The sequence below is a fragment of the Salmo salar genome, chromosome 03 (assembly GCF_965601325.2).
Source record: "Salmo salar chromosome 03, fSalSal1, whole genome shotgun sequence".
Classification (NCBI taxonomy): Eukaryota; Metazoa; Chordata; class Actinopteri; order Salmoniformes; family Salmonidae; genus Salmo; species Salmo salar.
In genome coordinates this window covers 62,877,510-62,903,948 of record NC_138293.1, presented here as the reverse complement: position 1 = coordinate 62,903,948, position 26,439 = coordinate 62,877,510, and the positions used below count along the sequence as shown (strand labels likewise).

At 42.6% G+C, this 26,439-nt stretch overlaps 1 protein-coding gene across 1 annotated transcript; it reads left to right on the top strand.

Annotated features, from left to right (window-relative positions):
* Positions 1 to 1,371: 1,371 nt before the first annotated feature.
* LOC106601023 (potassium voltage-gated channel subfamily H member 4-like) lies at positions 1,372 to 25,703 on the top strand. The gene is made up of 11 exons (XM_082973111.1): positions 1,372 to 1,576; positions 13,986 to 14,219; positions 14,757 to 14,903; positions 15,019 to 15,152; positions 16,960 to 17,203; positions 17,764 to 17,921; positions 18,607 to 18,814; positions 19,582 to 19,776; positions 23,100 to 23,299; positions 24,651 to 24,900; positions 25,203 to 25,703. The coding sequence occupies exons 1-11, from the start codon at positions 1,501 to 1,503 to the stop codon at positions 25,484 to 25,486; spliced, it is 2,130 nt and encodes a 709-aa protein (XP_082829237.1). The 5' UTR covers positions 1,372 to 1,500; the 3' UTR covers positions 25,487 to 25,703.
* The last annotated feature ends 736 nt before the right edge of the window (positions 25,704 to 26,439 follow it).

Sequence of the window (26,439 nt, the reverse complement as noted above, 5' to 3'; positions counted from 1 at the left end):
ACATGACTTTAAATAGAACCACAAGGAAACCTGTAGGAAATGTTATGCTGAAATACTGAAATTCCCACAGAAGAACGTTGTTTCTCAACGTTCTCTGAACTATTTGAGAACATTCCCAATGCCAAACCAGTTGCAAAACTTTTCTAGAACATTACCAAAAATTAAATTAAATGTAACCAGGTTTGAACTTTTAGGAAACGTTCTGTTAAAGTAATGAAATGGTTTTTTTGTCAAGTTCCTTAAATGTGCTGAGAATGTTCCAAGGCCAAGCAACTATCCTGAACAATTCCCAGAACGTTGTGAGAAGGTTGTATGCAAAATAACCAGAGGACAACCATGCTCTCACCAAGCTCTAAGAAACATGGTTCTCAGAACATTATGTGCTAGCTGGGTAAGATGCTTATAAGACCTTATAGGCTTTTGATGATGTATGTGTTTATGTATATACATGTGAATCTTGTTCCTTATATATTCTAAAGCTGTGTGTGTGCGTGCGTGTGTGCCTACATGCGTGTGTGTACAATTTGCCTCCCTGTGCATGTCAACAGGTATACATGGGTATTCTCATCCCTATTTTCTTGTAAGGATACAGGATCAGAAGTGGATGATGGCAGTGGTGTGTATAGCAGAAAAAGAGGGAGGGGAGAGGCAGAATGAAAGAGAAAGCCAGATGAGATTCACTGGTCTACTGACTGCCAGTGTTTCTGTTGGTGGGGGTGCAACAAGAGAGAGTGTCTATTAGTGTGTGAAGGAGAGAGATGATGAGAGGACAGAGTAAGATAAGGTATAGAGCCTGAAGGCGTGCGCAAGAAGGAGAATGAACCGAGAAATGTATTGTTAATAAACAGTGAGAAGTGGAGAGTAGCAGGGGGTTCTCGCTTTCGGGGAAAGGGAGAGAGACAAAAGAGAAAGAGGAAAGGGAGATAGAGGGAGGGAGAGAGAGAGAAAGAAACAGAAACAGGGAGAGAGGGGTGATAGAGCGATAGAGAATGGCAGAGACTGTGTGATAGAGAGAAGAGAGAGAGAGAGAGTACTGACTCAGATAACGGAAGTGGCGTGCGCATCCTGCTCTCCTGCTGGGGCTAGATGAGACTTCAGACTGATCTGTGAGGAGAGAAGAACAGAGAGATACACTACCTAACTTGATGACTCTAAGCTGACAGTGAGTTACAACACCTTAGCTTGATCCAAGGTGAGAAGAATAACTACCCACACTACAGAGAAGGAAGGAGCTAGAGAGAAAGAAAGAAAGATAATCAGCCTTACTTGGGATAAAGAAGAGGAAAGGTGGAAGAAAGAAGGCTATAAACCTGAGACTGAGGTAAATGCCACTGATACCCAGCTGACCTGTAGCTGAGTGCTGAGGCAGGATCAAGGGGAAGTATCTGTTGAAGTGCCGACTGCAGAGTTACGTTGGTCTGACTCGCCCTCTTCTCAGCTCTGTCTGTTCAGGGATGGAGTGACTTGGTGAGCCCAGCTGTGTCTTCATCGTTGGACAACATGCCTGTGATGAAGGGCCTCCTGGCCCCCCAGAACACCTTCCTGGACACCATCGCCAACCACTTTGATGGCACCCGTAAGTATACCCTTTACTCAAGCCTTTCTGCCTTTGTGCTACTGGTGAGGTAATTTACAAGTTGTGAACAAGTTGTGTTTAATACATTGTGACTTTTCATTGTAAGATTTCCACTTTGATTTTGCGTCAGCGCGTCAATGAAAATATGACCACCTATTGATTTTGGGCAGGATTATCGCCGAAGTATTGCGGAAGATCAGCATTATAGCTCGATTTAAAGGCAATGTCCCTGCGTTCGTGGAGACTGCAAATGCTGCATATGTTGGCTCAATCGGCAGTTACCTTTACATTTTAACTCAGAACTACTGCTAGACGGATTTAAATATATTTATGACTATCTCATTCAAAGCGCATGGTGTCAAGCGTTAGAAGCATCGAGAAGCACAACTGTTTTTTTGGGGGGGGGGGGCTGCTGTGGGATTAATACAAATTCTCTAGAGTCTATGTCACGTCCTGACCAGTAAAGGGGTTATTTGTTATTATAGTTTGGTCAGGATGTGTCAGGGGGTATTTGTTTTATATGGTTTTGAGTGTGTGTTTATGTAGAGGGGCGTTTTGTTTATGTTTCCGGGGTTTTTGGTTTAGTTCTATGTTGTACAGTTCTATGTCTGTTTCTAGGGTGTTTATTTCTATGTTTAGTATTTGGGATTGGGGCCTTCAATTGGAGGCAGCTGGTTATCGTTGCCTCTGATTGAAGGTCCTATAATTAGGAGTTTGTTTGTTTTGGGGATTGTGGGAGATTGTTCTTTGTACTGCTGTGTGAGCCTACAAGGCTGTTTGTCGTCCGTTCATCGTTTTGTTTCGTGTTAAATAAAATTAGCATTCACATACCCGCTGCACCTTGGTCCATCCATTACGACAACCGTGACAGTCTAAGACGTTGGGGGGGTTATAAACTGGGATATGGAATTGTTTTAAGATGGTCCTACCATGGATCATTTAGCTATTTGATTTAACATTTTAGGACCCTTTAGGTATCCCAAAAATATATTTAAAAAGTATTTGATAAAATATTGAATTTGGCTTTTAGTACCAAATACCACAGAAACACATTGAATAACACATTCATAAATGGCAAAAAAGACAGTAAAAAAAATCCTAAGGAATAAGGTTTTGAATTGTCTGTCCTATATCTAGGAGAAATAAGAAAGCTCCGTCTTGTCGAGGTTGAGCTTGAGGTTGTGGGCCAGGCACGATATCTGCCAGGCACGCAGATATGTGTGTCTCCACCTGGGTGTCAGAAGGGGCTGAAGAAGAAAAGGAGTTCAATGTCATCTGCATAGCAATGATAGGAGAGACCATGTGAGGATATGACGGAGCCGAGTGACTTGGTGTATATGCAGGGTCAGGTAGGTTAGATTCTAAATGTAATCCTTTACAGTTACTAGTTACCTGTCCAAAATTGTAATCAGTAACGTAACTTTTGGATTACCCAAACTCAATAACGTAATCTGATTACATTCAGTTACTTTTAGATTACTTTCCCCTTAAGAGGCATTAGAGTAAGACAAAAATGTATGTTACCAATTGAATGGCATCTATTGCAGAATAAATCAATGTTAAAGTTTACATAGCTGGCCATGTATGGATGTTAAATTTGGTTGGTTGTGTAGGCTTATTCTAACCAATCGCTTTCTACTACATAATAATATGGTTGGTTGTGTAGGCTTATTCTAACCAATCGCTTTCTACTACATAATAATATAACACATAATACATTCTAATACATAATAATAAAATAAGAACCGACGCTGGAGATGAGAAGCAGGTACAGGGAGTAAACATTTAATGAACGGACAAGTGACAGAACAGGAACATCGTCAAACAGGGGGAACAAAACAACATGACGACAATAACGCTGAAGCCGGGAACAACCTAGGGAACAGACAAATATAGGAGAGGTAATGAAAACAGGTGATTGAGTCCAATGAATCGCTGAAGCGTGTGACGAGGGAAACAGGTGTGTGTAATGATGGTGGCAGGAGTGCGTAGTACTGGGCAGCCTGGCGTCCTCGGCATGACATAATAATATGATTGAATGATATCTTTACATTACTATATATCATTTATAAGTCCAAAAATGGATGTAGCAACTACAGATTGCCCTATTAAGTCTATCAAAAGTGTACACATTTGAGCATGTGTCCATTAGGCCTATGGATTTAGTTTTTTATCAGCATGATTTAGATTGAGCAATAAAAGCCCCACTTTTATTCCATAGGCTGGGATACTATGCATCTGTTGTAAAATAGCATTTTTCACTGGAAGTCTGCTGGTTTAAAAAAGAATGAATGATAGGCATCTTAAATTCAACCATTATTGGGTTCAAATACACATTTAGATTTCTGAACAGCCATCCACAAGCCATAAGGCACAACTAGCTAAATGAGAGAGCAGCATTGTGATTCACATAAATGCGGTATGTAGGTACCAATAATAAGTGATATCTGTATCACCGTAGACTACACCACTGCTCTCATCCTTACCTCCAATCGTTTATTCAAGTTGGATACATTTTGGATGCTGACAGCAGTCGCACCATTGGAAGATATAGCTTGGACTGTAGCCTACAAAAGCCTATTTCTGATATTTTCCCGCGATCCATCAAACACATTTTGTGTGTCATCATAGTGGTCTCTGACTTGTGGTCAGACTCTCTCAGATGGAACAAACTTAGAGTTGCGCCTTTTTTCAATGCTGATTTGAATGTCATTAAGAAAACAGAGAAGTGTCAAAGATTTTTTTTGCAAACATCCTTTCTGAATTTAAAAGTAATCCTCAAAGTAATCACCTAGTTTTTCAAAAGTATCTGTAATCTGATGACAATTTTTTTGCTGGTAATGTAACAGATTACAGTTACCGTTTTTTTGTAATCCCTTACATCCCCAACCCTGTGTATATGTAGCCTGGCGAAAGTAAACCCAGCACAGGACACAAACTAATTTAGGGTTGTTTATTCTGTCAAAGCTTAAATTTAAAATAGAATAATGTAAGAGGGTAATCACCGCAAGTTTAAACCACCGTAAAGTAAAGTTCAGTTTAAATCACGATCACGTTAAATAAATCTGTTAGTAAAGTGCATAAAAACAATCTTAGTACAATAAGTACAAAGTGAAATGCATAAACAGTAGTGGTTCTGCTTTCTATAGAAAAACACAAGAAAATACAGAGACAACAATGTTCAGTTAGAATGGACTTTCTAACATTTCAAATTTCTGGGTACAAGATGTCCATAAACAAAATGACATTGTGCATGGAAAACAAAAATACATTTTGTCATAAAACAATTGGAATACTTACAAACACATTGTCGAGGTGATACCCTAATACCACATGGAACATCTCACCTATACTGCACTGGGGGAAATATCATATCAAACATTTAAATTACGATAAAAAAATGTTACAAAATACAACACCCTGAAGCTTTACATGAAATAGAATGTCATTCTGATAATTACTCACGCTTCAAATAATGTTATCATCAACTCCACCACGTGGTTCTGAGAGCACTGGTATTCAGCTAGCAAGAAGCTAACATCCTTATGTCAATCTGAAAGTATCAACAGGCTAACATTACCATCTTGCATAAATATTACAAAACTAACTCTTATACACTGCAGATGATGCAGAATATGATATATTCCGGTACAAGAGTAAGATAAAAAAAAGTATTATTTACCCATCTAAAGTATTGTTGGACCCACGATGGATTTCAACAGCTCTCCAGTGTAATTACTTGCTCTCACTCCTACACACTGCGCATGCGCAATCCCATAACCTCTCTCACACATTATTTATGGATATCTTATAGGGACAGTGCCATCTAGTGGATGTAAATGAATACAGCTATGTGCTTTTACCACCTGGCTACTTATTGAGAGAAGAGGAGAGGGCCTAGAACCAAGTCCTGGGGGACACCAGTAGTGGTGTCCTGGGGGACACCAGTACTTGGTGCAGACACAGATCCTCTCCACGTTAACTGATAGGAGCAGCCTGCCAGGTAGGATGCAATCCAAGAGTGTGCAGAGCTTGAGACTCCCAGCCCTGAGAGGGTGGAGAGGAGGATCTGATGGTTCACAGTGTCAAAGGCAGCGGATAGATCTAGGAGGATGAGAACAGAGGAGAGAGAGTCAGCTTTGGTAGTGCGGTGAGCCTCCGTGACACAGAGGAGAGCAGTCTCATTTGAGTGACCCGTCTTGAAGCCTTGACTGGCTTGACACTAATTGCTAATTGCCTAGCAGAGGTGAAGAGCACACTTCCCGGTACTAATTGCTGATTGCATAGGAGAGGACAAACCACTCCCCCTCCAATACAGCCACTGATTACCAAAACAATAACAGTCACAAATTGCCCTGCCCTTTATTCCTGGTTGATGTGTCAACAATCAGCTGCAAGTTATGAGCAGTCAGCAGTTCATACACTAAGTACGCTACTGGAAAGACAGACAGCACTTAAAGTAAATGGCCCTAGCTAGCAAAAATACAGTAGTAAACAACAACAGATGAAGACAAAAATTATATTTATTACTCCTAGAGATATTAGGAGTGCTCTAGCTATAAATTGAAGCTACACCGCTACATGTCAAAACAATTATTAACTACTGAAAACACTACCTAGATTTGAATTTAGTTCAACTACCACTTAGTCCAACTACCACTCCACTACTACTACAAAATGTTGTTAAAGTACTAGAAGAACTGTATGTAGTTCACCACTCCCCAACACTGACTGTAAGTGGTACTGGAGAGGTGCAGCCAGTCAACACTGTGTGTAAGTGGTACTGGAGAGGTGCAGCCAGTCAACACTGTGTGTAAGTGGTACTGGAGAGGGGCAGTCAGTCAACACTGTGTGTAAGTGGTACTGGAGAGGTGCAGCCAGTCAACACTGTGTGTTAGTGGTACTGGAGAGGTGCAGCCAGTCAACACTGTGTGTAAGTGGTACTGGAGAGGGGCAGCCAGTCAACACTGACTGTAAGTGGTACTGGAGAGGTGCAGCCAGTCAACACTGTGTGTAAGTGGTACTGGAGAGGGGCAGCCAGTCAACACTGTGTGTAAGTGGTACTGGAGAGGGGCAGCCAGTCAACACTGTGTGTAAGTGGTCCTGGAGAGGGGCAGTCAGTCAACACTGTGTGTAAGTGGTACTGGAGAGGGGCAGCCAGTCAAGACAGTAATTCAGGTTGTGACAGTGATGGAGAGAGTGGTGAGAGCTCAGCAGAGGAGTGGGTGTGCTGTATATTGTTTTGGATTGAAGTGCCACTTGTTGGGCTGTTGTGTGTTTGCTGTCTGTGTTGCTCCTCATTAAAGTGATACTTCGGGATTTTGGCAATGAAGCGAGCCAATGTTAACTTGTGTCAGTGCAAATCCAGAGACTTCCAGTCATTGCGCTGTCGCTAGTTAGCAATTGAGCTAACGTTAGTTAGCAACTTCCTTCAAACTGCACGCAGAGACATAATAATCTGGGGAAGTAGATAAAGGTCTTCATTGCCTCCTGAAGTATCCCTTTAAGATCCATGAGTGCACTAGGTCTATGTAGCTGTGTAGGAGTTATTTCTTTACACACAGAACACTTGAGTATAGAATTGCACCACATCTTTAAAAAGATGAAAGCCTGCACAGAGCCATTAGACTCCCCTTTCTTTTAGCTCGCTCACAACCTAAAAGCTATTTTATTATTAGTCATATGTGTTCACAGTTCATGCACTTAGTTTGTCATCTATTAAGCACCTCTGCTTTTGACCATAGGATATATACTGAGTGTACAAAACATTAGAAATACCTGCTCTTTCCATGACATAGACTGACCAGGTGATTCCAGATGAAAGCTATGATCCCTTGTTGATGTCACTTGTTAAATTCACTTGTTAAATCCACTTGTTAAATCCACAATCAGTGTAGATGAAGGGGAGGAGACAGGTTAAAGAAGGATTTTTAAGTCTTGAGACAATTGAGACATTGAATGGCACACATACACAATCAGAGGGTGAAGGGGCAAGACAAAAGATTTAAATGCCTTTGAACGGGGTATGGTCGTAGGTGCCAGCCACACTGTTTTTAGTGTGTCAAGAACGGCAATGCTGATGGGTTTTTCATGCTCAACAGTTTCCCGTGTGTATCAAGAATGATCCACCACTCAAAGGACATCCAGCTAACTTGACACAACTGTAGGAATCATTGTAGTCAACATGGGCCAGCATCTCTTTGGAACACTTTAGATACCTTGTAGAGTCAATGCCCTGACGAATTGAGGCTGTTCTGAGGGCAAAAGGGGGTGAACTCAATATTAGGAAGGCGTTCATAATGGTTTGTACAATAAGTATATGTCACTAATGGACTACTGTCGAAGCTGCATGATGCACTTTCCCATTGTCAGATTGGATCACACTCTTCTCAGTGGGTTACAAGAAGTGAGACATGACATCATGCTATTGTGTGGCCGCTGATCTGTGTCCTGGCTGAGTTAATGAATTCAGTGTGAAGACAAACACACTCACACACACACACCAACCTGGACTCAGGGGTAGACGTAACATAGTAAACGTAAACCCAGGACACTCCAATTATGATGATATGATATGTTACGGTTTGATATATATATATATATGATATGTTACGTTGTATTCATTGGTGGATGTCCATCATCCCATTTCGTATGATATGTTACGATTTACAATTCGTATGATATGCAATGCATTGCAATTCGTACAATACGCTACGATTTGTAAAACGTATGATATGTAACGAATTCCAATCTATTGTGGCTAATGTTAGCTAGGTGGCTATGTTAGCTAGGTGGCTATAGCTAACGTTAGCTAGGTGACTAAGGTTAGCTAGGCTAGGTGTTAGGGTAAGGGTTAAGGTTAGGGTTGGGCTTCCCGAGTGGCACAGAAGTCTAAGGCACTGCATCGCAGTGCTTGAGGTGTAACTACAGACCCGGGTTCGATCCCAGGCTGTGTCGCAGCCGGCCGCGACCGGAAGACCCATGAGACGGCGCACAATTGGCCCAGCGTCGTCCGGGTTAGGAGAGGGTTTGGCTGGCTGGGATGTCCTTGTCCCATCGCGCACTACGGACTCCTGTGGCGGGCCAGGCGCATACACGCTGACTTCGGTTGCCCGTTAGAAGTTGTTTCCTCCGACACATGCGGCTGACTTCCGGGTTAAGCAAGCAGTGTGTCAAGAAGCAGTGCTGCTTGGCTGGGTTGTGTTTCGGAGGCAGAATGGCTCTCGACCTTCGCCTCTCCCGAGTCCGTATGGGAGTAGCAGCGATGGGACAAGACTGTAACTATCAATTGGATATCACAAAATTGGAGAGAAAAAGGGGTAAAAAGTACAATAAATAAATAAATAAAGTTTAGGGTTAAGGTTATAGGAAGGTTTAGCTAACATGCTAAGTAGTTGCAAAGTTGTAATTAGCTAAAATGCTAATGCTGTCCGTAATGACATTTGAACACGTAACCTTTGGGTTGCTAGATGTTCACGTTATATGCCTGTTTACCCATCCACCCCGAACAACCACCCTATTTTCGTTTTTCCCTTAAGTAGCCTGCTGTCTTACGTAACCATACGAAATGTAACATATCATACTAATACGTCTAGTCTATGAGACCAGGCTGCACACACACACCCACACAAATACAGAGTCAGAATAACTTTTTTCACAAGTTTGGGGGTTACAGGTCCTCCGTGTCATGGTGTGGGTGGAGGAGCTGGCCAAAAGCTTTAATGGACAAGACTGAACCGGTCTGGGGGAAGTGGGAGGTGCAGGGAGCCGTTATCGAAAGGGAAGAGATGTAGTTGGAGCTTGAAATGTCTGTAGGGAGCTGATAAAATAGTCCAAAACGTTGACTTTCTTCTGTCCGAGTTCAAGACCTTCTGGGCAGCTTCTTCATTTTTTAATTTTTTTTAATTTAACCTTTATTTAACTACGCAAATCAGTTAAGAACAAATTCTTATTTACAATGACGGCCTACCCCGGCCAAACCCTAACCCAGACGACGCTGGGCCAATTGTGCACCGCAATATGGAACTCCCAATCACAGCCGGTTCTGATACAGCCTGGAATCAAACCAGGCTTTGTAGTGACGCCTCTAGCACTGAGATGCAGTGCCTTAGACCGCTGCGCCACTCAGGAGCCCACACAGTGTATAATAGATGTCAAAATAATTGACTTCAACCTATGACCTATGACATAATATTCTAATAGCATGCGCGACAACAAATGGGTGGATGTGGGTATGTTTGCAATGTATGTCTGACTGCCTCCCTCAACTCAATGACCCTCTCCATTGTGTAATGTGAATGGACCAAGCGATTACAGAATGAAGGAAAGTGAGAACCAAATGATCCCAACATGTGAGCAGGAACATAATTATGTAGGGGTTAAGCGCCAATCAAACAGCACCTGGGTATCGATATCAGTCACCCACTCTGCAAAAGTAGGCTAATATACGTAACTCCATCCATCCCATACACAACCAAATGAGTAACCCTAGTAATGTCTGGTGGACTGTAACAGGCTGTGACGAAGGACAGTTCCCTCTATAACAATCCATTATGTCATTTCTCATTTCACTCTTAATACATTATTTAGTCGTTGCCCGAATGCAAATAAACTACTATGTACAGTACACATGTACACATTGTACAGTTATTCCCATTTATATGTACATTTCAGGTTGCACTCTGTGGATTATGGTACCGGGATGTCAGAGCGGAGTTATCGATTGCAACGTTTACGCAGCAATAGTTGTATTTGTGTGCACAATGAGGCTAAAGCTCTCATTGTTGTCTCATTGTCGCTCCACAGAATGATTTAGTCTAACTGTATGTGTGGGAGGGGAGCTACACACAGCTTTACCCTCCTAATTGAGGCATTTAATTATTTAATGGCATTTCACCTCCATTTCAATTCACAAATTGTGATTATTGTTGTTGTGATTGTCAGAGACTCCAGCCACCCTAGTCATAGACTGTTCTCTCTGCTACCGCACGGCAAGCGGTACCGGAGCGCCAAGACTAGGTCCAAGAGGTTTCTAAAAAGCTTCTACACCCAAGCCATAAAACTCCTGAGCATCTAGTCAAATGGCTACCCAGACTATTTGCATTGCCCCCCCCCCCCCCCCCCCCCCCCCCCCCTCTTTTACACTGCTGCTACTCTGTTATTATCTATGCATAGTCACTTTAATAACTCTACCTACATGTACATATTATCACAATTGCCTCGACTAACCGGTGCCCCCGCACATTGACTCTGTACCGGTAACCCCTGTATATAGCCTTGCTATTGTTATTTTACTGCTGCTCTTTAATTATTTGTTACTTTTATTTGTTATTCGTATTTTTTTTGGTTGAAAAAAAAGTTTTTAAAAAACTGCATTGTTGGTTAGGGCTTGTAAGTAAGCATTTCACTGTACACCTTTTGTATTCTCTCTGCTAAATGACTTAAATGTAAATGTAAATGTATTCGGCGCATGTGACAAATACAATTTGATTTGATTTGATTGACACAAAGGGCCTGGCTTTTTTGCTTGTGTAATGTAAGTAGATTGGTTTGGGTTTTGCTCTTCGTCACCTAATGTCAATTACTGAAGCTACAAGTGCATGAACTGAAAAGTAAAGAAGTCCCTTTTGTCGTGCGGTCGGTCATTTCAGAAATTATTCTGGGAGAAAATGAGAGAGGCAATGAGAAATAGAAGCACTTAAGAGCTTTGAAGGTTCGACATGGCTTTCACTATGAACTTCCATTCTGCCATTCTTCCATCAGATAAAAAGGAGAGAGAGAGAGAGAGAGAGAGAGAGAGAGAGAGAGGAGAGAGAGAGAGAGAGGAGAGAGAGAGAGAGGAGAGAGAGAGAGAGAGAGAGAGAGAGAGAGAGAGAGAGAGAGAGGAGAGAAGAGAGAGAGAGAGAGAGAGAGAGAGAGAGAGGAGAGAGAGAGAGAGAGACTGGGTGCATTTTAGCAGAATGATAGAGTCATGTTGGAGAAAGGACTTACCATCTGTTTGCTTTGGTTTAGAAAAACAACCTTGTTTCACTTGTCTATATCAGTCTAAGCCAAGTAACAATCAAAATCATGAAGCTACTGTAAAAACAACTCTATTGGTCCAAATACACCTCAGGTTTTTTAATAATCAGTATGTTTTCCCATAGGATTCATTTATTGCAAATCTATTATCCTGGTTACCTCCTCCTTGTGGAAATAACATCTTTGCCATATGCTTTTTATTAAAAACAATTACAAATTGCTATGGCAACCCAAGCCTGGGCACATAAAGTCTCATGTAGCTTCTGTACTAATTATCTCTACATGAGTCACTTAGAGACTGTGACATTTCAAGAGTTGAATGTCTTTCTCTAGAGGAAATAATGTATACAGTAACAGTATACAACCTACCTCAATCTAAAGATATCCTCCATCTATACAGCTTTCTACAACAGCCAGACTTAGTCCATGGCTCAGTAGGCTGAGGGTTGCCTGGGGGTCGGACTGTGGCAGAACGAACTTAACAAGAGATCTGGAGCACTTAGGTCCTCTTCACCACTCTGTGTGAACTAATGATCAATTAGACTTGTGTACTTAGTGTGTATATAATACTGCCACAACATCTACAGTATTGTCAATGCAAATGTCTATTATTTTCTTGTGTTTCAAGGAGGACTTATCCAGATTGCCTCATTAGCTAATGATAATGGGCTGCTTATGTAAAGACTCAAACTGTGACCTCAGTGTTTACGCACTATGCATCTAATAATAACGGAGATAATTAGTGTATTGATTGACAGGGTATGACCAGACCATCACCACATGTACAGTCGAGAATAGGAAACTCTGGCCATGAAATTCTATCTTGTCCAACGCAAACCACCCCTGTGTGGAAGAGCAGTGGATGAATAGATACATTATGGAATTGAATTCAGACAGTGGAATCATTTCCTATGGTAACTCTATACGGCAGTGACCCAATGGACTTGGAGTGACCTAATGGACTTGATAGTTGGGGACAGGTGACAACAGACAGGCATTGGATTGTGGGAGACATCTGTGAGGGGCAATTGTCTCTGCACAATGATGCACAGTGCTGCAATACAGTCTACTTTGCAACCCTTTAGAAAGGGTGGAGCAGATGGGAGGGAGATGGTCCATTTAACAGCTGCCTGCAAAACATTTCTTTATGGAGATGAGTTGTTCAACTCACTATGGAAGAATATATCATTCATAAATGTTTATAGCTGTACCAAATACACAATGATGTTCTCTCTCTCAACAGAGTAAGCAGGTAAATAGCAGCTACATAGAGGTACATTTAAATCAAGCAAATCAAATTTTAACAAAAACTTCAAGGAGTATGTTAAATAATCCCACAGCATAAAAATAAATACATCTATTAAAAAATCTACAACACCCTTGCCTTTTGTTGAACTAACACTCGCACTTGACCTTGTCCTCTACTAGCACTGACCTTGCTGATATTGTCTGTCCCACCGAGCTATCTGAAGACGAACACACTAACTCAGTCGCTCTGGATAAGAGTGTCTGCTAAATGACTAAAACGTAAATAGAACAATATAACACAAATGATTCATAGCTGAAACGTGACTTGGGCATATCAGAAAGGGGTCTAAATGACCGTGCCACCGCACCTGTATTCTTGCTGCTGTAAGTACATCTTCCCTTCCGCTCAGCCTGAGTGCCTGTACAGTTCAACAGATGTGCAGCTCTGAGAGGTGGTTGGTATTTCAGTGGAGTCTGACAGAATCAATAGGCAGCTACTGAATCAGAAGCTCCAGCCTGTCCTGTGATTGGCTGGCGCTGTCTTTGGTTACATGGGCAGGAGGATGTGAGGATACTACACATGATGCTCATTTCCTATCACCATTATTGTCCCCAGGCACCTGCTGGGGGGCCCCCTGGGATGTGGGCCCCCATAGAGTGAACTGGGTCCCCTCTTCTCTCCTATCACATCCACCAGACTTCACAGGCCTAAACTTCAAAGCCTGCTCTGATGTCACTGGAGGCTGCTGGGTGGGTTCTATGTGTTGAGTTAGTTAGTTAGATCGACTGAGGCCGAGACAGACAGAGCTCTTTTTCAGACAGCTAAAGGATGAAATAGACCCTGAGAAGAGAAAATGAGTGGGAGGAGAGAGAGAGATTCAGAAAGAAACCTGAAAGTGACTGAATTCCTGACGCTATGTTCCACCTTCATAGATGGCTGTATTCAACACAAGCGTGATTGTTAATTACATAGCCTAATTCAGCATTCAGGGGCAAGGACATTCATCCATTTAATGTCTGACTCACACAGTGTACTCGAGGGACAGAAATAATTGGTCGACCACTTAAACGCAATCATCACGCAGACAGAGTTAGGGTACAGTACATCGTGTCTCTAATTTTCTCTCCTTGCTTTCCACAGACAGCAACTTCCTTCTTGGGAATGCCCAGGGTCGTCAAGGTTACCCCATCGTGTACTGCTCGGACGGCTTCTGCGAGCTGACGGGGTTTGTGCGCACTGAGGTGATGCAGAAAACATGCACGTGTCGCTTCCTGCACGGGGCAGAGACCAGTGAGAGGGTGAGGCAGCAGGTGGACAAGGCCCTGGAGGGACAGCAGGAGTACCAGGGGGAGGTGTGCTTCTACATGAAGAACGGTGAGCATTCAGTCAACACATGGTGGCCCGCCATACAACCAAATCTATCCAACCAGATCTATATTTTTAATGTATTTTTAGAACAATGGACAGAGGATGCAACAAGTTCACTTCTGCACAATAAGAAGAAGGAGTAGAGTAAAATACAGTCCTCAACTCCACGTGTCATTATAATTTAACTCAGTGGTGTTCAAGGTCATTTAAATTAAGAGTGCAGATTATTTAATGGGACAATATACAAACGTTTTGAGGAAGATCATTTGAAAAACACAATTTTATTGAGTAAAAGTATTTTGGTTTATTTTCATTTTGATAAGAGATGAAAATGCAATGAATTGAAGGTTATTTGTTGACGTAAGCATATACATTTACAGATTTTGTAGGTTGTGTCATTAGATCTGGGGTGGGATGGGGTCATGAGAAATTATTGGGAAAAGAACGGGTTCCCCAAACGTTCTGGCGGGACAAAATTGGGTCCCCGCTGAAAACATTTGAGTACCACTAAATCTAACTTCTTCTATAATGTTGCTTCCACAGGAAATCCATTCTGGTGCCTTCTTGACATTGTGCCAATTAAGAATGAGAAGGGTGAAGTGGTTCTATTCCTTTTATCCTTCAAGGATGTCACTGAGTCGTACGGAAAAAGCCACCATCACAGCAACAGGAGAGGGGGGGAGGCCACAGGTATTCTACTAACTCCGCAACACTGTGGCTTACACCTTATTGAACCGTTTATAGTTTAGACTATGATGCTTTAATAAGTGTAAAACCCCATTCATTATGGTCCTTATGTCATCAGGCATCTCAGAGGACACACATCAGAGCAGAAAACGCAGCCGTTCCCACTTTTCCCAAGCCAGGGAGAGGGGAAGGACTGTCCTGTACCACCTCACCAACCAGTTCTCCAAGAGGGGCAAGGGGAAACTGCCCAATGTGAGTTCCCATGGATCTCACTGGACCGTACAGTAGAGTGTATTGATTAATTGACAAAAAAGGAATTGTTTCTTTAGAGGAAAGGCATCATTTCATTATATTACCAGCTTTCTGAAAGATGACGTCATTTGTTTTCATACCACATGTAAAATCACATTCTTACCACATTCAAATGAAAACATATTTGAGCAGATGTGTTTTGGAGCATATAGAGCAAGGTGACATTTACCTATCCATTTGAGGAAGGTTGAGCTTGGCCCAGATAGAGGAATTGATCAGGCAGCCTTTGAAGCTCCGGTCGGCTGTGTGTGGCCTTTGTAGTGCTGGTATATATAGAGCAACAGAGAGATGCAGTGTGGCCTTTTGCAGATTGGGACATGGGAAAGCTGGGGTATCATCTGACTAATTAAAGGAAAGTACCCGAAGAGAGGTCACGGTATGACACAGCAGTGGACAGACAGAACCAAGGGTGTTCAACCTTTTCCCTATATGAGGTAGTTGTTATTTAAAGATACGTCAATTGTACCGTTAAATGCTGAGAGACTTCAAACTTTAAAAGATCTATGACATATATGAAAATTCACTCTCTCCAAATTCTGCCTTTTACATACTTGATGGTGATCAGTCAATGTTTTTTATCATTGTGTAAAAAATGTGGTTAACATTGACAACAGCATGGTCTATGTGGCATTGCATTCCTTTGAAAAATGTTCAAATTTGCGCTTTTGCTGTGACAGTTCTGTACACATTCAGTTGTTGTTGTGCATCTAAATCCTCCATGTGCAATTACCAACGAATTATCTCCCATAATGTACCCAGCTATTATCCCACCAAGGGTTCCCACTTGGAGGTTCTGCTGACCTATTCAGCAGCCTCTCTAGTCATGTTGAAGAACGACAGAGGGAATTTACTTTCAGATCTCATTACCTCAAGGGATCTCCATAGTTCCTCATCCATATTTCATCTCCTTCATACTCTGTCATTTATGGAGGATAAAGTCAGTGGTTCTGCATATGTGTTGAAAAGAACATGTCGATAACGGTCTCTCCCGGTCTTTCATGTATTGTAAAGTGAAATGAGGTTCCATTTGATCCCCAGGCCTGTTAGATTACCTGCTACTGTTTCTGCAGCTACTACTTCTGTGAGCCTGTGGCCACTAAGTGCATGATTTTATTTGTATTTATTTATTTATTTCACCTTTATTTAACCAGGTAGGCCAGTTGAGAACAAGTTCTCATTTACAACTGCGACCTGGCCAAGATAAATCAAAGCAGTGCGACAAAAACAACAACACAGAGTTACACATAAACAAACGTACAGTCAATAACACAAAAGAAAGAAATCATATAAAAATCTCTGTACAGTGTGTGCAAATGTAGAAGAGTACTGAAGGTTATATGTCTGTCTTGAAAAGATGCCATTGAACCCTTAAGATGTTTCTTGATTTTAGTTACTGATTATTTGTGTAATTGTTTGACATTTTACTTCACTGTTAGGCGCTAGTAACACAATCATTTTGCTGCACCCGCTTTACCATCTGCTAAACTGTGTACGCTACCGATAAACTTTGATTTGACGTCCTTTATTCCTAAAAGGAACATTTACTTCTCCTCTCTTGTGCCACAGAGGAGTTTGGATTGGGGTCAAAGGGAGAGCTGCAGACACTGATTTTGATGTAGCTAGGGCAAGTAGGTTTCAGTGCATTCTTGAGATGTTATCATAGATACTGTGCCAGTGTGGTGTTTTAGGCTTTGTCTGTGACCTGGGACCTATGACCTGTGACCCTTTGTCCCCTGTCTCCCTGCAGAGTGTATTCCAGAAGCCCTCTCTCCCAGAGTACAAGGTGGCGGCGGTGCAGAAGTCCCGCTTCATCCTGCTCCACTACAGCGTATCCAAGGCCCTGTGGGATTGGCTGATCCTCCTGGCTACCTTCTACGTGGCGGTCACCGTGCCCTTCAATGTCTGCTTCGTCAGTCACCAGGACGACAACGACTGTGACTCCCGTAGCACCATTGCCAGTGACATCGCCGTGGAAATGCTCTTCATTCTAGGTAACATACTGTTGTATAACAGTACTGAGAGTGGCAACATAGTACTCCAATGGTAAATGTCATATCACTCCGGTGGCTAAATGAATTGGCACCAGTAGCTAGCTCCTCTGGAATATAGTTGATCAAGAATAGTTCTTTCCTGCTGTGGCAGTGGGTGTTTCCTTGGAAATCGGTCACGCTTGACTGTACTCTCTCACCAACCTTCATTACCAACTCATCATGGTGTCTGTGTCACCCCTGGTTACAGCTCACATTTTGAGCCACAGTTAGAGACTTCCTGTCTCCGATGGATGTGTGATCCTAAAACAGTTGTGATGGGGCTCAGACTTTTTTAATTTGAGGAAATGGTAGTTATGTGCAGTGACATTCATGTACAAAATTATCATCACATCGTGTGTTATTCTAAACCGTTGGTGTCATGCCATAATTAGCATTTACAGCTCACCTGGAAAAATGCTGGAATGTAGTAGCCTATCCACTCACTTTACACACTTATTGAGTAAAGGATCAAATATTATTTTGCTCATGTTCTGGTGGGTTTTCTCCCTGTTCCTCCTCAGATATCATCCTGAACTTTAGGACCACCTTCGTGAGTCAGTCGGGTCAGGTGGTGTACGATGCCCGCTCAATCTACCTCCATTACTGTGGCACCTGGTTCTTTATAGACCTCTTTGCTGCTCTGCCCTTTGACCTCCTCTACGCCTTCAACATCACAGTGGTGAGTTTGTATGGGGGCATTGACTGTGCATGTATAGGTGTCATGGGTGTTTGGCAGTTCATTATCCTATCTTGAACAGACAGTGCTTATTCGATAGCCCTTCCCAGAATAATATTTTTCCCTCTTAAAATATGTTGTTGGTCCTCTTTATTTCCCATGAGCATTGAATTGTAACGGATTAGGTCTGCCACCTCCATGCTTTATTGAGCTGCTCCTTCCTTCTCTCTAGTGTCCCTCCCCCGATCCACTAGCTGCACTCCCCATCGCTCTCTCTCTCTGTCTCACAGTTTAAATCTCAGCCAATAGCCTTCTCACTTAATCCTACCTGGGCTTCTGAGATGTGATAGTGTTCAACTACCCCTTTTTCCACCAATCATTTGTTTCTCAAGCTTTCCAAGAGATGTGCTGTTCTTTACTGATGAATGTATCTTTAGCCTCTGGGGGAAGTGGGATATTGGAGTGGTAGGAGGAATGTTTGCTCACTGCATCTCAGCTAGACCTTATCCCTGGAGATATCAGTTCAGTACAGAGGATAGATCGTCTATACTGTATATAATGTCTGACGAGTTCAACCGGACTATGACTCAACTCTCTAACGTCTTTTGGCCTTTACACCTGTCACAGTGCAAATTGTCTTCTCTACATGAATCGTTGCATGTAAACATGTCTGTTACCTCCTGTCCAGACCTCGCTGGTCCACCTCCTGAAGACGGTGCGTTTGCTGCGGCTGCTGCGGTTGTTACAGAAGCTGGACCGTTACTCCCAGTACAGTGCTGTGGTCCTGACCCTGCTCATGTCTGTGTTCGCCCTGCTTGCCCACTGGATGGCCTGCGTCTGGTACGTCATTGGCCGCAAGGAGATAGAGAGCAGCGACCCTGTCACCTGGGATATAGGTGAGCGCCTGTTTGTTAGTGTTTGTGTGTGTATGTTTGTATATTGTGTGTGGTTGTTGGACCACTCTCACACAGTTGACACATCAACATAATGTTTCCCTTTGTCGAGCTCCTTGGCTTACTATAGGGAAGCAGCCATGTGTGACCACTATTCTCTCTAAATGTGTCTGTAACACAGTAACTCATTTAACTTGCCTGACAGCTAGATGCTATGGCCACTCTGCACACTCGGTCCCTGGACAAGCCCGAATGCTTCTGAACTGGTTTCTCAGTCCATCTCCCTCCATAACACCCTCCCAGTCAACCTCACAGCAAGTGTAGGACAATGGACAGAGACGGTTTGAGACTACTCCCAGCAAGGATACCTCACACTCTATAATATCACCTCTGGACGGAGAGAATCATCAGTCAAGCAGACACAAAGGAAAAAGCAACCCAAACTCTTTCACTGGTCTCCTATCAGATCCCTGTAAAGCATTTTTCTTTTTCTCCTCCTCTCTCTTCCTTTGTCTCCCCCCCTCTCTCTCTCAATTCAATTCAATTCAAGGGCTTTATTGGCATGGGAAACATACTGTATGTTAACATTGCCAAAGCAAGTGAAGTAGATAACAAACTAAAGTGAAATAAACAATAAAAATAAACAGTAAACTCTCTCTCTCTTTCTCTCCCTCTCTCTTCCTTTTCCCCTCTCTGTTTCCCCCCTCTCACTCTCTCTTTCTCCCTCGCTCTCCCTCTCTCTGTCCTCCCTGTCCTGTTGTACTCTCCAGGCTGGCTGCAGGAGCTGGGGAAGCGGTTGGAGACCCCATACATCAACAGTACGGTTGGCGGCCCCTCCATGCCCAGTGCCTACATCGCCTCCCTCTACTTCACCCTGAGCAGCCTCACCAGTGTAGGCTTTGGCAATGTGTGTGCCAACACAGACGCCGAGAAGATCTTCTCCATCTGCATCATGCTCATGGGGGGTAAGTCCATCTGCATAATGCTCATGGGGGGGTAAGTCCATCTGCATCATGCTCATGGGGGATCAGCCCATCTGCATCATGTTCATGGGGTGATAAGTCCATCTGTATCATGCTCATGGGGGTAAGTCCATCTGCATCATGCTCATGGGGTATAAGTCCATCAGCATCATGCTCATGGGGGATAAGTCCATCTGCATCGTGCTCATGGGGGGTAAGTCCATCTGCATCATGTTCATGGGGAGTAAGTCCATCTGCATCATGCTCATGGGGGATAAGTCCATCTGCATCATGCTCATGGGAGAATAAGTCCATCTGCATCATGCTCATGGGGGGTAAGTCCATCTGCATCATGTTCATGGGGAGTAAGTCCATCTGCATCATGCTCATGGGGGATAAGTCCATCTGCATCATGCTCATGGGAGAATAAGTCCATCTGCATCATGCTCTTGGGGGGTAAGTCAATCTGCATCATGCTCATGGGGGGGTAAGTCCATCTGCATCATGCTCATGGGGGGTAAGGTAAGTCCATCTGCATCATACTCATGGGGGGTAAGTTCATTGGAAGCGAGGCAGTGTTAGTAAACATATTGAGACACAAGCTTCTTCTGAAATGACTTCTTGAAGACATTTGTTGTTTTTAAGACATCTTTAACCTCTATGGGCTAGGTGGGACGCTTGCGTCCCACCTACGTAACAGCCACTTGTAGCCTGTGGCGCGATTTTCAAAACCTTAAAAATCCTATTACTTCAATTTCTCAAACATATGACTATTTTACAGCTATTTAAAGACAAGACTCTCGTTAATCTAACCACACTGTCCGATTTCAAAAAGGCTTTACAACGAAAGTAAAACATTAGATTATGTCAGCAGAGTACCAAGCCAGAAATAATCAGACACCCATTTTTCAAGCCAGCATATAATGTCACCAAAACCCAGAAGACAGCTAAATGCAGCACTCACCTTTGATGATTTTCATCAGATGACAACCCTAGGACATTATGTTATACAATACATGCATGTTTTGTTCAATCAAGTTCATATTTATATCAAAAAACAGCTTTTTACATTAGCATGTGACGTTCAGAACTAGCATACCCCCGCAAACTTCCGGGGAATTCGCTAACATTTTACTAAATTACTCACGATAAACGTTCACAAAAAGCATAACAATTATTTTAAGAATTATAGATACAGACCTCCTCTATGCACTCGATATGTCCGATTTTAAAATAGCTTTTTGGTGAACGCACATTTTGCAATATTCTAAGTACATAGCCCAGGCATCACGGGCTCGCTATTTAGACACCCGGCAAGTTTAGCACTCACCATAATCATATTTACTATTATAAAAGTTTGATTACCTTTTGTTGTCTTCGTCAGAATGCACTCCCAGGACGTCTACTTCAATAACAAATGTTGGTTTGGTCCAAAATAATCCATCGTTATATCCGAATAGCGGCGTTTGTTCGTGCGTTCCAGACACTATCCGAAATGGTAAAGAAGTGTCGCGCGCATGGCGCAATTCGTGACAATAAAATTCTAAATATTCCATTACCGTACTTCGAAGCATGTCAACCGCTGTTTAAAATCAATTTTTACGCCATTTTTCTCGTAGAAAAGCGATAATATTCCGACAGGGAATCTCCTTTTCGGCAAACAGAGGAAAAAATCACAAAGGCGGGGGCGGTCGGGTCACGCGCATAAGCCCAGAGTCCCTTGATCGGCCACTTGAGAAAGGCGATAATGTGTTTCAGCCTGGGGCTGGAATGACGACATTCTGTTTTTTCCCGGGCTCTGAGCGCCTATGGACGACGTGGGAAGTGTCACGTTAGAGCAGAGATCCTTAGTAAAAGATAGAGATGGAAAAGAAGTTCAAGAAATGGTCAGACAGGCCACTTCCTGTAAAGGAATCTCTCAGGTTTTGACCTGCCATTTGAGTTCTGTTATACTCACAGACACCATTCAAACAGTTTTAGAAACTTTAGGGTGTTTTCTATCCATATGTAATAAGTATATGCATATTCTAGTTACTGGGTAGGAGTGGTAACCAGATTAAATCGGGTATGTTTTTTATCCAGCCGTGTCAATACTGCCCTCTAGCCCTAACAGGTTTTAACAGTATTTTCTTCATTCTTCAAGACATGTATTAAAATAAATCCTCTTAAGGATCCGCCCCTTTTTTACAAATTTTCCCCTAAAATGACATACCCAAATCTAACTGCCTGTTGCTCAGGACCTGAAGCAAAGATATGCATATTCTTGATACCATTTGAAAGGAAACACTTTGAAGTTTGTGTAAATGTGAAAGGAATGTAGAAGAATATAACCCATTAGATCTGTTAAAAGATAATACAAATAAAAAACAGCTGTTTTTTTTGTTTTTTTTGTAACATCATCTTTGAAATGCAAGGGAAAGGCCATAATGTATTATTCCAGCTCAGTTGCACAAATGCTGATGCTCCAGATACTCAACTAGTCTAAAGAAGGCCAGTTGTATTGCTTCTTTAATCAGGACAACAGTTTTCAGCTGTGCTAACATAATTGCAAAAGGGTTTTCTAATGATCAATTAGCCTTTCAAAATGGTAAACTTGGATTAGCTAACACAATGTGCCATTGGAACACAGGAGTGATGGTTGCTGATAATGGACCTCTGTACGCCTATGTAGATATTCCATAAAAAATCAGCCATTTCCAGCTACAGTAGTCATTTACAACATTAACAATGTCTACACTGTATTTCTGATCAATTTGATGTTATTTTAATGGACAAAATTTTTTGCTTTTCTTTCAAAAACAAGGACAATTATAAGTGACCCCAAACTTTTGAATGGTAGTGTATGTGCAAAGTTTTAGACTGATCCAATGAACCATTGCATTTCTGTTCAAAATGTTGTATCAAGACTGCCCAAATGTGCCTAATTGGTTTATTGATACATTTTGAAGTTCATAACTGTTCACTCTCCTCAAACAATATCATGGTATTATTTCACTGTAATATCTACTGTAAATTGGACAGTGAAGTTAGATTAACAAGAATTTAAGCTTTCTGTCCATATCAGAAATATTTTTTTGCTTCTTACAATCTCATGATAATCATATTGCCTACGTTAGCTCAACCGTCCCGCAGACGGGACACCGATCCCGAAGGAGTTTGTATTAAGATGTCTCGAGATGTCTTCACAAATCTCTTAAGAAAAGTCTTAAGGCATGGTGACGGCTGGGTATGACTCTCTTCTGCATATGTATGTGCTTTGAGCACAAATTAGTAATCTTGTAATACTCCTTGACCCCCATGTTCCCTGTTCCTTGTCCGACCTGCAGCCCTGATGCATGCAGTGGTCTTCGGTAACGTGACGGCCATCATCCAGCGCATGTACTCTCGGCGCTCGCTCTACCACACGCGTATGAAGGACATCAAGGACTTTATCCGTGTGCACCGTCTGCCCCAGCTGCTGAAACAGAGGATGTTGGAGTACTTCCAGACCACCTGGTCTGTCAACAACGGCATCAACGCCAACGAGGTGGGTCACATGACACATATGTATTTAACAATGGTGGTAACAAACGCCGGCCAATGATTACAGCAATCCAATGCTTTCAAATCCCTGATGAGGAGTGGGCAAGTGCACACTTTAGGATAAGGATGGAAAATTGGAATGCAGCCATTAGGGTAGACAAACATACTGTACTGACAGACTGGTCTTCATATATTTTCCGATGTAAATAAATTGCCTTTCAGAGAGAGTACACCTTACGTTGGGAGCAGATAATTAATTTTCTACATTCATCTTTTGTGTCACTGCCAAGGTCTTTTTATCAGATGGTGTTGACAGTGTGGGTGTGTATTGTCACATTCAGACATAGATGGCCTCGTGGTCTAGTCGTGTCTCCGTGTGGGATGGAGGATTCTAAATCATCTCCACCTTTCTTTCCCAATCGTCTCTCAGTCTTTGCCCAATGAGGTTAGATTGGTTATTTTAGAAAGTAGTCTTTTGTTCATAGTGATGGGCTAAAAGTGCTCCCTATTGTTGGAATAACCTACAAAATTCCTTGCATCTTGATTCCTTGGTGCCACTACGGCAGTTTAGGATTGCAGTTGTTCCGATTGATTCTAGAGTATTATTTGTTGAAATTGTGGTGTTGAGGTGTGGTTATTTTTTATTCTTCTTGTTTTATTTGTAATGCGCTTTTTTTTCTTCCTGTTTGTGAGAAAGTGTTTGTACTTAGGGCACCATTAGGAATGAGGCCCTGGTCTCATTTGGGCTACCCTGAATAAATACAAGTTAATATAACCTTTTTTAAGTCTCTTCATTATAGACTACAGAGACAGGAATAAAAAAAGATGGCACTCATTTACACCCTCTCATCATCAGCTTCATAATTTATTCTCTGCTGAAGGCGCAACAACAGACGCTACGGAGGATCCCAAGAACTCGCAGATTTCTTACACCTCTGAGCTGGTGCTACTGCCAGGCTAGCACTAGTGAAACAGATCTACAGTGCACATTGAATGTAGAGATTTGAGTCATCTAAGAAAACTCCCATGAAAACAACTACTGTACATTGAAGTGTGTAGCCACTAGCCAAAATACAGCTAGAGTCCAACACAAAATACAAGATACTGTATACTCACTGAGAATTGTGTATGTTTCAACAATAAATCTAATACATGTTTGTGAATAACTGGTGATTGGCTGTCCTCTCAGTGTTCATAGGCTTGAACTTGGTTTCTACGGTCTATCATCTCATCTGACAAGAGCATTCCTTTAGCTTTCATCCTCGGACACCACTGTCCCTCTCTGGTACCTCTGTAATCTGATACAAAACCATTGCATTGTGGGTGTTGATGTCCTCCTTCTCTTTTCCTGTCAGCTGCTGCGTGACTTCCCAGATGAACTTCGTGCGGACATCGCCATGCACCTGAACAAGGACATCCTGCAGCTGCCAGTGTTTGAGCGGGCCAGTAGGGGGTGTCTGCGTTCCCTCTCCTTGCACATTAAGACCTCGTTCTGTGCCCCGGGAGAGTACCTCATCCGCCAGGGGGACGCGCTGCAGGCCAACTACTTTGTCTGCTCTGGGTCTCTAGAGGTGCTGAAGGACGGCATGGTCCTTGCTATCCTGGGTACGTCTTAGACAACTCACTTCCCTGTTCTGGAGTACACTTTCTTTTTATACCTTCCTTTTTCTTTCTCTCGTGTCGGCGTTCCGTCTCTGTTATCAACTCTTTGGCAGCGTCTGAAATGGAATCTTATTCCTTTTATAGTGGAATACTTTTGGCCAGAAAAGCAGTGCACTGTATAGGGAATAGGGAGCTAGTTTCCTTTATCCCTCAATTGTTATCTCAGCAATATGGATGTTGTCATTATACTGTATGAGAGAAGAATCAAATCAATTCAGATTATTAATTGGGTAATCTGTCTCTAGGCAAAGGTGATCTGATTGGGGCAGACCTGACAGCGCAAGACCAGGTGATCAAGACCAATGCGGACGTGAAGGCTCTGACCTACTGTGACCTGCAGCACATCAGTGTCCGTGCCCTGAGGGAGGTCCTGGGCCTCTACCCAGAGTATGGCAGTCGCTTCAGCTCTGATATCCACCACAACCTCACCTACAACCTGAGAGAGGGCAGCGAGGCAGAGGTGAAAGCCACACATGCTCACTCAATCACTCACTCAAAGTTTACTCTATGTGGACTGTGTAAACTGTAATGGAATTGTGATTCATTCTGACTCACTGTCCAGGGACTGACAAGGTTCTCACGGTCCCCTCGGCTCTCTCAGGTAAATGTGTGCCTTTTAATTACTATACTACAGACGGTAATTACTATGACCTGTCAGTCTGCTACTGACAGATAACTCAGGGATGCTCCTACAGCCACAGCCAACATATCTACAGTCACAGCTTCACATGATCAACAAATCAGAGCTCAGAACATTTGTAGTCATAGCCAGAATCTTTTAAGCTTAATGTCCAAATCAAATATTTACTCAAGGTGAATAAGGCTTTGTGACTCATCATTCCATTTTTCAAAGTGTTTGAATATTTGGTCTGGGACAGAGACATTTAAATGATTGAGGTTGATAGGAGGGTTCTGGTCCCTGACCCATTGCCCTTCCCTCTTAGGTGAACATATAACTTGATAAAAGGCTGAACGCAATGTTCTCATCTAGCCCATTCCCAGATAGAACTTCACTCTGAAAGAAGCATGATTGCAACTCTCACAGCCCCATTTTGCCACCTTTATTGAGGGCTTAACAGAGGGCTGTCATTAGTGTGTCTCTGTATCTCTGTGAGGCTGATTTTGTACTCTTGTTTTTTTGTTGTATTTGAGTGGGTGTTGGAGTAGGCGTATGCCTTTGTGTGCGTGCACATGCATGTGTGTTTCTATGACATGTGAGTGTCCACGTGTTAATGTTTCTACATTGTGCGTGGGAGTTAGCTGATTCTCTCAACTCCTACTGAAAATGCCAAGTAGGCAGTTCACCTCAGTGCACCTAATTTCCTATGTTGGCCACTAAGAGAGAGGAACAGCACTGACTCACAGCAGAACAGCTATTAGAAGGAAATTACACACAATCTCTTGTTACCGAAGTAGGTGAGGATGGAGGGGAGTGGTCCGGAGGGGGCTGGACCCTGATTATTTAGCATTTTTTAAACCCCT